Here is a 13,698-nt window from a genome sequence, read left to right on the forward strand (position 1 = left end):
GCCTAACACATACGTCTCCTGTGGATTTCTATTCCCTAAGTGCATCACTTTGCATTTCTTCGCATTGAATTTTAATTGCCAAACCTTAAACCATTCTTCTAGCGTCCTCAGATCCTTTTTCATGTTTTCCACTCCCTCCCGGGTGTCCACTCTGTTACAGATCTTAGTATCATCCGCAAATAGGCAAACTTTTCCTTCTAACCCTTCAGCAATGTCACTCACAAATATATTGAATAGAATCGGCCCCAGCACCGATCCCTGAGACACTCCACTACTCACCTTTCCCTCCTCCGAGCCAATTCCATTCACCACCACCGTCTGACGATTGTCCGTCAACCAGTTCCTAATCCAGTTCACCACTTCGGGTCCTATCTTCAGCCCATCCAGTTTATTTAAGAGCCTCCTGTGGGGAACCGTGTCAAAAGCTTTGCTGAAATCTAAGTAGATTACGTCTATAGCTCGTCCCTGATTCAATTCTCCTGTCACCCAATCAAAGAATTCAATGAGATTCATTTGGCACGATTTCCCTTTGTGCTTGATTTCACTTGGTATGTTCTGGTGGTTAGAAAGCCCTTGATCCAATTGAGAGTGTTACCGTTACCACCAATTCCGAAATAATCTAGGAGTCTTAGCAATATGTTATGGTTAACCATGTCGAACGCACTGGACATGTCAAATTGAAGGAGAATGCTTTTGCCAATTGCTATCTACTGCTTGAATTTAGTTAGGAGAGTAAGTAGTACTGTTTCGGTGCTGTGTTGGGGTCGGAATCCTGATTGTGACTCATGTAGTATAGTGAATTTGTTTATGTGGTCGTTGAGCTGTTTGGTCACCAGTCCTTCCATAAGTTTGACTACTAATGGGATAGATGCTACTGGGCGGTAGTTGGTGATATCATTTGTTTTTTTTCTTGGTGTATTTTGGTATTGGTGTGAGCAGGATGTTGCCTTTTTCTTTAGGGAAAATACCCTGTTGAAGCATGAAATTTAAGTGGGATGTGAGATCTGTTATGAAGCAGTGGGGGGCAGATTGTATTAGGTAGCTGGGGCAGATGTCCAATTGACAGTGGCTGTTGGAGTATCTTTTAATCGCCTGGGTAACTGTGTCGGCACTGAAGAGAGCAAAATTTGACCATAATCGGTCCGCCGGGTATGCACCAGGGATTGGGTCTAGCCCATTAATGATGTTTTCTATGTCCGTGTTGTCCAGAGGTAGGATTTTGCATAGATTAATAATTTTTTCGTTGAAGTATTTAGCAAGATTGTCTACAGATCGGATGTCAGTTTTGGTTGTGATGACCAGCGTTGTGTCTAGTAATTTGTTCACAAGATGGTATAGTTTCTTCGTGTTATTGTAGTCTGGCCCAATTTTAGTTTTGTAATATGACCTTTTGATCTGTCTTATTGTGTATTTGTATTTATTTTGTATCTGTTTCTATGCGTTGAGTGTGTGTTTGTCTTTTTTTTTTTTCCATGCGTGTTCCAGTTTCCTTGATTGTGTTTTTAATGTTTTCAATTCTTCGTTGAACCATGGTATCGAGTTGTGTCTGCATGAAGTTCTTGTTTGTAAGGGTGCTATTGCGTCTAGTATGTGTCTGCATCTTTTGTCCCAATCTGAGAGGTGGTAAATGGAGTCCGTTTGTGTTGTCCAATCATTATTGTATATCTGTTGCCAGAAAGTATCCAGGTCTATTTGGCCGCTCGTGGTGTGGGTTGTGTGTTCTCGTGTGTGGAGAGAACCCTTTTTCCTCCATTTTAGGGATAGATTTAATTTGTAATGGTCGGTCCATGGTGCTTCTGTCCATCTGGTTTGTGTTATGGTTAGGTTCTGGTCAGTGGACAGTTTGTATGAGATGAGGTTGAGTGTATGGCCCTTCGTGTGGGTTGTTTGCATGTGCTGCCATGTAAGATCACATAAATGAAGGAAGTCCTTACATTCTCATGCATTGGTAGAGTTTGGGTCTTCTAGGTGAAGGTTAATATCTCCTAGTAATAGTATATTGGAGTTGGATACACATTTATTTGATATGAAGTCCATGAAGTCTGCTTGACTTTCATTCCAGTTGCATGGTGATTCTGATTGAGGCTATTTCTAGGTGGGTTGTTATAGATTCGGCAGTGGTTTCAATAGTGAGGTGAGATTGGTATATGAGTGTTATGCCCCCTCCTCTCTTTTCTTTTCTTGTCCAGTGAGTGATTATCCTGCTTATTTTCGGAGACGGGCGCCCATCTTCCATCACAAATCGGGAGATGGGCGCACTTCTCCTAAGGGCGGCCAAATCGGCATAATCAAAAGCCGATTTTGGCCATCCTCAACTGCTTTCCGTCACAGGGATGGCCAAAGTTCAAGGGGGCATGTCGGCAGTGTACCGAAGGCGGGACGGGGGGAGGTGGTTAAGAGATGGCCGTCCTCGGCCGATAATGGAAAAAAGAAGGGCATCCCTGACGAGCATTTGGCCAACTTTACTTGATCCCTTTTTGTTCACGACCAAGCCTTGAAAAGGTGTCCGAACTGACCAGATGACCACTGGAGGGAATCAGGGATCACCTCCCCTTACTCCCCAGTGGTCACCAACCCCCTCCCACCTAAAAAAAAATTTTAAAAACATTTTTTTGCCAGCCTCTATGCCAGCCTCAAATGTCATGCCCAGCTCCATCACAGCACTATGCAGGTCCCTGGAGAAGTTTTTAGTGGGTACTGCAGTGCACTTCAGGCAGGCGGACCCAGGCCCATCCCCCCTACCTGTTACACTTGTGGTGGTAAATGGGAGCCCTCCAAAACCCACCCAAAACCCACTGTACCCACATCTAGGTGCCCCCCGTTACCCTTTAAGGGCTATAGTTGTGTTGTACAGTTGTGGGTAGTGGGTTTTTGGGGGCTCAGCACATAAGGTAAGGGAGCTATGCACCTCGGATTAATTTGTGAAGTCCACTGCAGTGCCCCCTAGGGTGCCCATTTGATGTCCTGCCATGTGAGAGGGACCAGTGCACTACAAATGCTGGCTCCTCCCACGACCAAATGGCTTGGATTTGGCCGGTTTTGAGATGGCCGTCCTCGGTTTCCATTATCGGCAAAAAACCAACGTCAGCCATCTCTAAGGGCAGCCATCTCTAAGGTCGACCCAAATGTTGAGATTTGGCCATCCCCGACCATATTAACGAAACGAAAGATGGCCGCCCATCTTGTTTCAACAACACGGTCGGGGACACCCCTTTACGGGGCCGTCCTTAGAGATGTGCGCCCTTAGAGATGGGCGCCCCCATTCGATTATGCCCCTCTTTTTATCCTGGAGGACAAAGGCTTAAGATGATAGGGTCCTCTTGATCATGGATCCAGGTTTCAGTGATGAAAAGTAGATCAAGTTTCGCTAACGTGAGCCAGTCTGTTATTATTGTTGTTTTCTTTGTCACAGATCTGTCGTTTACGTAGCCGATTTGAATGTTATGATATGGGTCTTCTGCGTTTGGTGTTATATGGACTTTTGTTAGTTGTCGTGACTTAGTTTGTGTGGATTTTTTGTAGCCTTTCTTTTCCTTTTGTTGAGGTTGTGCACATGTTGGTATTCTTCCTTTGTTTTGGTTATTGTTGGTTTGATGTGGTGTGGTGAGTCTGGTCAGTATTCAGTGATTGTGTAGTATGGGTATATTGTTGATTTCTGCGAGTGGGGTGGTTAATATTAGATGGATCAAGGATAATGAGTAGATTGCAAGGAACAGTTTGGCGGTATTCATTATGGTATCCATTCACTTGGGCTATCGTGTTTGATGGAGTTCGTAGTAGGATGTTATTCTTTGTGATGTAGTCTTGTGTTCTGGTCTTGTGTGTTTTGTGTATCTTCGGCTTGTCTATAGGGTTATTGGTGTCTATGGTGGTTCTTATGTTTTGTTTGTTGATTAGGTATAGATGGTTTACTCATGGTTAGATGCTCAGATTCTCAAATGTACTAGTGCTTAGCGACTTCTCGATTCTTGGGGATGTGATTGGTGGCTGAATTTAGGAGAGATTGTTGGATTTTTGGTGTGTTGCTCAAGATATAGCGATTCAGTAGCTTTAAAAGCTGTGTTGATGGTTAGACCGGTTCTGTATCTTTGTTTGGGGGTAGAAATCTTGGAGATGTTTGTTGTGCCGGAAGGTCGGGTCAGTGTATGGTCCACTCCAGGCTCGTCCATGCGGTCCACGCTCCGGGGTAGAGGCAGGCCGCCCACCAACTCCACCGGTCTCTGCGTAGGTGGGAACGTTTGTCCCTGGTGGTCTGGAGCTGCGACGAGCACGCCTCACTCGATCGGGAGCGTCTCTCCTGCCCACACAAAAAGAGGCTCCCTTAAATAGTCCGCAGTTGCAGCTAATTTTGTGGCACAGGAAACCAAGGCTCCGAGCAGTCCCACCAGAGCCGAGTATGCTGTGCCCGCTGACATCTCACAGCAATCTTCAGCACCCGGTTCCTTGTTATCATCGCACATGCACCAGACCAAGGTGGAACGAGACAGAGGCAGGCAGGTAGCTAAAGCGTCTGCTTCTTCATCCCAAACCATTGTAAATGACAGCAGATGAATACCTGAATGGTCCATCCAGTCTGCCCAACAGTCACATTCATCAATTCATGATTAAACAAACAATGAATGTGATATAAAATACTTGATCATGGTCTTTCTTTGGCATTTCTAGGACATAGACCATAGAAGTCCACCCAGTAATGTCCTTATGCTCCAACTACTGGAGTTACTGTTGAAGCACACTCCAGCCTATCTGAATCTGTAAAGGTCTGCCTAGTACCGTCTTCACATTCCAGCTACTGAAGTTGCCGTTGAAGCTCTTTCCAGCCCTTTCTAAACTGGATTGCCATATATGGAACACAGACCATACAAGTCTTCCCGGCACCGACCTTAGTTCTTCACAACCAGAGTCGCCATCTAAGCGCCACTCAAAATTCTGTCACCATTTTTGTCTCTACCATCTCCCTCGGGAGGACATTCTAGGCATTAACCACCTTCTACCACACTGCAACCTCAATTCATGCCCTCTAGTTTTACCATTTTCCCTTGTCTGGAAAAGATTTGTTTCTATATTAATACCTTTCAAGTACTTAAATGTCTGTATCATATCTCCCCTGTCCCTTCTTTCCTCTAGGCTGGCGTGGAGGAGTGGCCTAGTGGTTAGAGCACTGGTCTTGCAATCCAGAGGTGGCCAGTTCAAATCCCACTACTGCTCCTTGTGATCTTGGGCAAGTCACTTAACCCTCAATTGCCTCAGGTACAAATTTAGAATGTGAGCCCTCCTGGGACAGAGAAATATCCTGCATGTCACTCACCTTGAGCTACTAACTAAAAAGGTGTGAGCAAAATCTAAATAAATAAATATTCAGGACTTCCAATCTCTTCTCATATGTCTTTGGACACAAGCCCCATATCATTTTTGTTGTCTTCCTCTGGGCTGCTTCAAGTCTTTTTACATCCTTAGCAAGATACGGCTTCCAAAACTGAACACAATACTCCAGGTGGGGCCTCACCAATGACTTGCACAGGGTTATCAACCTCCTTTCTTCTGCTGGTTATACCTCTCTCTATGCAACCTAGCATCCTTCTGGCTATGGCCATCACTTTGTCACACTGTTTTGTTGCCTTCAGATCGTCAGACACTACCAACCCAAGGTCTGTGCATATCAGCCTCCCTCCTCCTAGGATATAAATCTCCCTTGGATTTCTACTTCCCAAATGCATCACTCTGCACTTCTTTGCATTAAATTTTAACTGCCAAACATTAGACCATTCTTCTGACTTTTGCAGATCCTTTTTCTTTCCACTCACTCCAGGGTGTCCACTGTATTATAAAACTTGGTATCATCCACAAAAAAGCAAACCTTACCTTCAGGGGCATAACCAGATATCGCTTATGGGGGGACATGAACCCAAAGTGGGGGCCCATTTTGCCCCGCCTCCCGCTGCTTTACATCCCTGTCGCAACCCCACATACCTTGGCTGGGGGGAGTCACCAAGCCCCACTGGCAGAACACTTCCTTCAGCGATATTCACTGCTGCACTGCCTGCCCGATTTCCTGCTCTGGCGTGCATGCTGGGTTTTAGTGAAATTGAGCATTTGTGAGGCTCGCACATACTCAATTTCATTAGAAATTAGCATCCATACAGGGGAGGAGGAAGCAGGGCTAGCAGCTCAGCGGTGAATATTGCTGCAGGAAAGCTTCTGCTGACAGGGGTTGTGGACCCCTGCCAGCCAACCAGCAGACTTCAGGGGACCCAAACCCAACTTGGGGGGCCAGGCCCCCAAGGTCCTCTGTGGCTACTCTATTGCTTACTTTTTCCTCATCACTCTCCATATAACAGTTCACAGCATCTTTCAGTCTCACAATTCCATTTTTAGCCCTCCTCCTTTCACTAATATACCTGAAAAAATTCTTGTTTCCCCTCTTTACATGTAGATTTACACAAAGTGGGCCATATTCTATAACTACTACTACTACTATTTAGCATTTCTATAGCGCTACAAGGCATACGCAGCGCTGCACAAACATAGACGAAAGACAGTCCCTGCTCAAAGAGCTTACAATCTAATATGTGTGTACCTTATGGAACGCCTATGAAATGCCCATTTCCCCACTCATAACCATGCCCTTTTTGAACTGCATGCTTTAGAATTTAGGTGCAGTTCATTACAGAATGTGCTTAGCGAGTTATGTGCATAAATTCTAATTATTGCCAATTAATGCTCATTATTGCTTGTTAGGTGCTGTTATCAATGCTGATTAGCTTGTTAAGTCAATTAAGTTACGTGCATTTTTATAGAATACGCTTAGATTTCACTGCGAAACGCTAGGCACGCTATATAGAATCTGGCAATAACTGACTTGCCCAGGGTCACAAGGAGCTGTTATTGGAATCTAATCCAGTTCCCCAGGATCCCAGCTGACTGCACAAACCATTAGACTACTCCTTCACTCTTTTAGGCTATTCCTCCACTCTCTCCCCCTTCTGCCCCCAAGTCTATCTCCCCTCTGTCTTCCCCTGTCCATCTCTTCTTCCACTCCTCTGCTCTCCCTGAATACATCGCTCCATCTGCCCCTCCCCCAAACCTCTTTCCCTTCCTCATTTTGCTCCCTTCCTTGTCCATCTCTCCCTCTCCCCATTTTGTCCCCTGCCCCAAGTCCATTTTTTCCTCTCCCCCTTTGGCGCCCTCTACCCTCTCCTGAGCCCCTATCTCTTTTTCTCTCCCTCCTCCGCCATCCCCCCCTCTTCCTACATCCAATTTCTCCCTGTCCCCCTCCAGCCCCCTCTGCCCGCCCCATCCACCTCTCCCTCTCCACCTTCCCCATCCATCTCTCCTTCTCCTACCCCCTCCCACAAATCTGACATCTTTCCCTCTCTCCCTTCCATTACCCCATCCTGAATCTTTCATCTCTCCCTCCCTCCCCTCTTGAGTCCATCTTTCTCTCCTTCCCTCCCTGAGTCCATATTCCCTTTCCCCCACTCCTTCCCTCATCCAACCTCTCTCCCTTCCACCACAGCATTACTCATATTCTTTCTCCCCACCCAGCAGGCCAACATCGTTCCCCTTCATTCCTCAACCCCCTTTCCCCGAGTCTACCTTTAATTTGTTTCACAAGTTGCCGGGTGGCAGCAGCGATTCACACATGCTGCCCTGCAGCCTACCCAACATCTTCTCTCTATTGAAGCCCATCCCAACAGAAACAGGAAGTTACGTCAGAGAGGGCAGGCCACAGTAGAGAGTTCAATACCCAAAGCTAGGAAACTTCAGCAGCAGTTAGCAATGTGAAAGACCAGAGACAGTTTGAAATGCCTATCCTCTGTACTATCAGAGCTAGGCAAAGAGGGAGAGAAAGAGGTTTGTTTGTTTTTTTTGGTCTAGGTTAGAAGACAGAGCAGAACATCCCATCTTATACCTTGCGCTCCTCTGCGTCAACAACTTTACTATTCCTGCTCTTGCACATACAAGACTTCAACTGACTCATCACTCAGCCTTCTTTTTCCTTGGCCCATCCCTTTGGAACTCTCTTCCTTTTTCACTTTGCTCTGAACAGTTGTATTCATGTCTTAAGATAGCCCTGAAAATCCAATGGCATCCCTCAGGCAGTAGTGTTGATGTCTCCACAGCTTTTTTCATTCCTCTGTCATTCTTCTCTCTTTTATTTTCATCTATCTTTCATCTGTTGTAGTTCCTTGCTTGTTTTTAATTGATTGCACACCGCTTTGGCTTTGTTAAAGGTAGTATATTAAATGTCAATAAACTTAAACTAAATATATAGATACACAGCACAATTTAACTAAGCAATTAAAGTCTAGATAATAAATAGGTAGCTAAACCTATAGCCAGGCAGTTGAGATATTAAGAATAAAAATCAGAAAACATATGCACTTCTCAAGCAAAACCAATGAGAACTTTGTTTCTTCTGCAGGTGAAGAATTCTGGAGACCACGTTTTATTCTTGCTAACAGACAAAGAAACGGAAGAGTACTACCACAAGAAGAAACTGAAGCTGAACGCGGAAAATGCCACGCTTGAACTGCTCCCCCTCAAGCCCCGAACTGTGGAGCTGAAGAAAGGATCAGATGGCTATGGGTTTTATCTTAGAGAAGAACATGATCGGAAAGGTAAGAAACATCTCCACAAATATGTCTCACATAGTTCCTTCAAAGCTCCATTGCTGCACATTCTAGGTGTTACTTTGAGCGGTGAGTAGATCCCAGCTCATCCTTGGTTTCCTGAGTAGTGATTGAGCAGATGGTGTAGTGGACTGAAATTAAGGTAAATTCCTCTACTGAACTGGTAAACACATCCTGTCTGTGATTGGTAGGCCTCTCTTCTTCCTAATAAATGTAAATTTCAGTTTGGCACTTGAATCTTCAGTTAGGTACTCTCCAGTCCCCTTGGAAATACCCATCACACTCAAACCCACACCCAAGGAAAGGATTTTGTCCAGGTCTCCTAGGTGACACAAGTTTGTCAATTTGGTTTAATCAAGTACCGACAGTTGGTTAATTGAGTACTGACAATGAATGTGACTATTCTGCAACCAAAATTATGAAACCCAAGATTGTATGAGATATGGCTGCCTATATGTGGTTGGCATTATGGCAAATTACCAGCTGCCCGATTTGTGATACCAGTATTTGAACATGAAGGAGTGTAACCTGCATGAAATAACAGGTGCAGCTGTGTCCACCTTCTTGGGTAGACTGGGTGGACCATGAGGGTCTTTTTCTGCAGTCATCTACTATGTTAGTATGTTAATTTTATACAGCACAAAAACTTAGAGTACCAAACAAAACATTATCACAAGCTCCCCAGTAGATTCAAATGTAACATAACAACATAAGAATTGGCATACTGAGTCGGACACAAAATCCATCCAGCCAAGCATCAAGTTTCTAACAGTGGCCAGTGCAGGTCACAGGAGTCATGCTACTTATCCCCAGGGACAAACAGAAGTTTTCCTCAGGACTGTCTTAGTAATGGTTTCTAGATCTAAATGTGCCCTCAAGTCAGAGTTGGTTTCCGATGACCTCACAGTGAGAGACTCCCACCTCCCTTTGTGGTTTTCTTGGCATGATACAGGAGTGGGTTGCCATTCCATTGTCCTGAAGCATGGAAGGTTAAGTGACTTTTCCAAGGTCACAAGAAGCTGCCATTGGATTTAATTCTAGGCTTTCCAGTTCCCAGCCTTCTTCTCTAACCATTTGGCTACTCTTTCACTCCGCATGGGCTTTTTAAGTTACACCAACTGCTTATACTACATCCTCAGGCAACTAATTCCAGTGCTTTACTATACACTTAGTGGAAAAATCATTTTTTTCCTATTTGTTTTTAATGTACTACTATGTAACTTCATGTCGTGTCCCCTAGTTTTTCTACTTTTTTGAAAGTGTAAACATTTTCTACTCCACTCAGGATTTATAGACCTCTAAGGGTAAGGGTAATGGAATTTGGTATACTACCTTTCTATGGCACAATCAAAACGGTTTAGAATTATTATGTGCAGGTACTTTCTTTGCATATTGTACCTGGTGCAATAGAGGGTTAAGTGATTTGCCCAGAGTCATAAGGAGCAGCAGTGGGAATAAAATTCAGTTCCCCAGGTTCTTAGCCCACTGCACTAACCACTAGGTTACTTCACTCCACATAAAAGATAATATTGAGTGATAAGGCTGTTGTAATGCTTAATAGTTTAGAGATGGAGTCCAGCAAAGGAAGAACCCTATCCTGTGCATCCCCTTCTCAATCTACCCATAACAATCTTTTTGTTTTATAGTTTATTGAGCAGGAGCTAATTCTGTTCCAGATAGCGTTCTTGATTTTCTAGGGAAATAGCAGCAGTTTTCCCTTCATACAAGCCTCACCAGCTCTAGTGTTTGTAACTATTTTACAAAAACTTAGGACCCTAGAGGCAAACTGCTGAAATCACAGTTCCAGTTACTCCAACCCTTAAAATGAAAGGTTCTTTGATATCACACTGTTCCCACTTGTTTCAAGACAAATATTAGTCTTTTGGAGACCACCCACTACATATCTAAATAAAAATCTTGTCTCCCTAGGACACCTTGTTTTTGCTCCTCATTAATGACTGGAGGATTGTAAGAACAAAAGCATAGCTTCAGAAGCTCCCCCTCCTCTCTTCCCTTCCCCCCCCCCCCCAATGAAATGGGCCAGGGCTTTTAAGAGGCTGCTGCAGCACTGGTGTGCTCAGTCCAAGGAGGCTGGGGTATCCAGCACTAAATACAGTAGCAGCTCTGGAGCATTTTAAAAGTTACTAGTGGCGATACTATCCCTTTAAACAAAATTACTGTTCTATCACTTCAGTTGTCTCTTCTCCAATCTGAAGAGCCCTCATCTCTTTTCTTTCCTCATATGAGAGTCGTTCAAAACCCTTAATCATTTAGGTCACTCTTCTCTGTACCTTTTCTAATTTTGCTATATGTTTTTTGAGATGTGGCAATCAGAATTGCCCACATTACTCAAGGTATGATCATCCCCATGGATTCATACAGAAGCATTATTATTATTATTATTTATTGCATTTGTATCCCACATTTTCCCACCTATTTGCGGGCTCAGTGTGGCTTACAATAAGACATGAATAATAGAAATACATTTGTTACGACTAGGTTATGGATTACATTGAACAGAGTTGTGCGAGACATTCGAATATCATTGGGAGTATAACAATGGGACATCAACATAGAAACATTAGAAGGAGACAATGGGAAAAAAGGACATTGTTAGAAACCTAGACATATAGTGTACATAGTTCCGTGAATAAATGTATGATTGACTGGATAAAGGGATGAGGGATCAGAAGTGGATGTGTATTGCATTGGTGAACAGTAAGTGTGGTCTCTATGTGTTTTGGCTCTTTCCGTAAGTTTGTTCAAACAGGTGAGTCTTTAGTAGTTTACGGAAGGAGGCTTGTTCGTTAATCGTTCTTAGGTTGCGCGGTTATGTATTCCAAGACTTCGTGCTCATGTAGGAAAAGGTTGACGCGTGTATCGTCTTGTACTTCAAGCCCTTGCAAGTTGGGTAGTGAAGGTTGAGGTGAGTTCGGGATGATCTTTTGGCGTTTCTGGGTGGTAGGTCTATTAAATCAGACATGTACGCTGGGGCTTCACCGTAAATGATCTTATGGACTAATGTGCAAATTTTAAAAGTAATGCGGTCCTTGAGTGGAAGCCAATGTAGTTTCTCTCGTAGTGGTTTTGCCCTTTCATATTTAGGTTTTCCGAAGATGAGCCTGGCTGCTGTGTTCTGGGCTGTTTGAAGTTTCCTCAGTATTTGCTCTTTGCAGCCTGCGTATAATGAGTTGCAGTAATCCAAGTGGCTAAGGACGAGGGATTGCACTAGGCTGCGGAAGATGAATCTTGGGAAGAATGGTCTTATCCTTTTCAATTTCCACATGCTGAAGAACATCTTCTTGGTTATGTTGTTTGCGTGAGTTTCGAGTGTAAGGTGGCGGTCGATAGTCACTCCGAGGATTTTTAGCGTTTCTGAGATTGGAAGTTTTAGGTTTGGTGTGTTTATCACGTTGAATTCAGTTGTGTTGTATTGGGAGGTGAGTATCAGGCATTGGGTTTTTTCTGCGTTTAGTTTCAGGCGGAATGCATCTGCCCATGTGTTCATGATATGTAGACTTTGATTGATTTCGCTGGAGATTTCTTTGGTGTCTTGTTTGAATGGGATGTATATTGTCACATCATCGGCGTATATATATGGGTTTTATTCTGTATTCCATTCCTAATATTCTGTTTGCTTTTTGGCTGCTGCCACGCCCTGAGCACAAGATTTCAACATATGGCCCACAACAATGACACCTAGATGCTTTTCCTGGGTGGTGACTCATAATATGAAACTTAGCATCATATTATTATTATTATTATTATTATTATAAGGTGAAATTATTCTTACCTGTTATTATCCTTTCTTTGAGGCCTGTTAATTCAGTTCAGTGGGTTGTGTCCTCCTAACAGCAGATGGGAGGCAGAGAAATTTGAATATTCCAGTGATATCATCACTATAAGGAGTGGTGCATCCTGGAACACTTCAGTATATTCATGCCAAAATTCCAAATAAGTGGGCAAACCAGAACCAGAAAGAAGTAGTGGTAAACAAACTAGAACTTTGGGACTCACCCAAGGAACTCTCAGATAATTAAGAAATGTTTCAAAAAGAAAATATGTACACCGACAGCAGTGAGTGCAGGGTGCACCCTGACTGATAACCCAGAACCACAGTCCTCCAAGAGGGATATGGGACTGGTCTAGCAGAATTCACGCAAAGCAAATGAAACAGGTAATAACAATTTCACATTCTTTATCATCCTACTAGACTAGTCCCAAACAATGTGATATAACAAAGCTTAACCCGCAGGGTGAGAGGAAGACCAGGCCCCCTCCATTACCATCATACCAAAGGAACTATCTTATAATGTTTAACAAAGGAATGTGGCAAATGATAAAGGAGAAAACCTCCACGTAGACAACAAGTCCAAAGAGTACAGCAGAGGTGATCCATGGGAGAAGGAAACAACTGAGAGTTCATAACCAGACTTTTATTCATATGATCCTGCTTGGCCAAGTTTGGAACTAGCCTTCATCAGGGGTCTACAAACATAAATAAAAACAATAATAAATCATGCATACAGATAAATACATACACTCATAAAAAAATGAAAATTATAATAGAAAGAAATGCAGCATCAGCACCCAGGAAGTTACTTACTGCCTTGTCAAATGAACTCAGATGCCCTCTGGAACCACCCTATAGTTAGAGATATAAGACAACTCTATCACACCCTTGACCCAATTAACAATTTGCACTGGCTTCCAAAAAGTAGAAACAAGTGATCTGATTTTTTGAAGTTGTTAGTAAATTATAGATAGCAAAGAAAGGCTTTGCAACCATCCAAAGTATGGAGGACTCTCTCAGGACCCTGATGCTTGACCATCTCGAACACTGGAATAATCACAGACTGGTTCATATGAAAGGATTGTGCCACCTTAGCAAAAAGGACAGAACAGTCTGAATGGACACTAAATCAACCGTCAACTGCAAGAATGGGCCTCAATACAAGAGGACTTGCAGCTGAAATACACCTTGAGACGAACTGATCACCACCATCAAAGAAAGATCTTGCAAAAATGCCCTATTCAAGGGCTGAAAGGGCAGTTCAGCTAGCAC

At 43.6% G+C, this 13,698-nt stretch overlaps 1 protein-coding gene across 6 annotated transcripts in view; it reads left to right on the top strand.

The window, feature by feature from the left end:
• PDZK1 (PDZ domain containing 1) overlaps positions 1 to 13,698 on the top strand; it is a 150,438-nt gene that overhangs the window by 71,848 nt on the left and 64,892 nt on the right. For all 6 annotated transcript variants that reach the window (XM_030203757.1, XM_030203761.1, XM_030203759.1 and 3 more), the window contains exon 5: positions 8,426 to 8,621. In XM_030203757.1, coding sequence (XP_030059617.1) covers positions 8,426 to 8,621 — 196 coding nt within the window. The remainder of the gene's footprint in view (positions 1 to 8,425; positions 8,622 to 13,698) is intronic.

The sequence above is a fragment of the Microcaecilia unicolor genome, chromosome 5 (genome assembly GCF_901765095.1).
Source record: "Microcaecilia unicolor chromosome 5, aMicUni1.1, whole genome shotgun sequence".
Taxonomy (NCBI): Eukaryota; Metazoa; Chordata; class Amphibia; order Gymnophiona; family Siphonopidae; genus Microcaecilia; species Microcaecilia unicolor.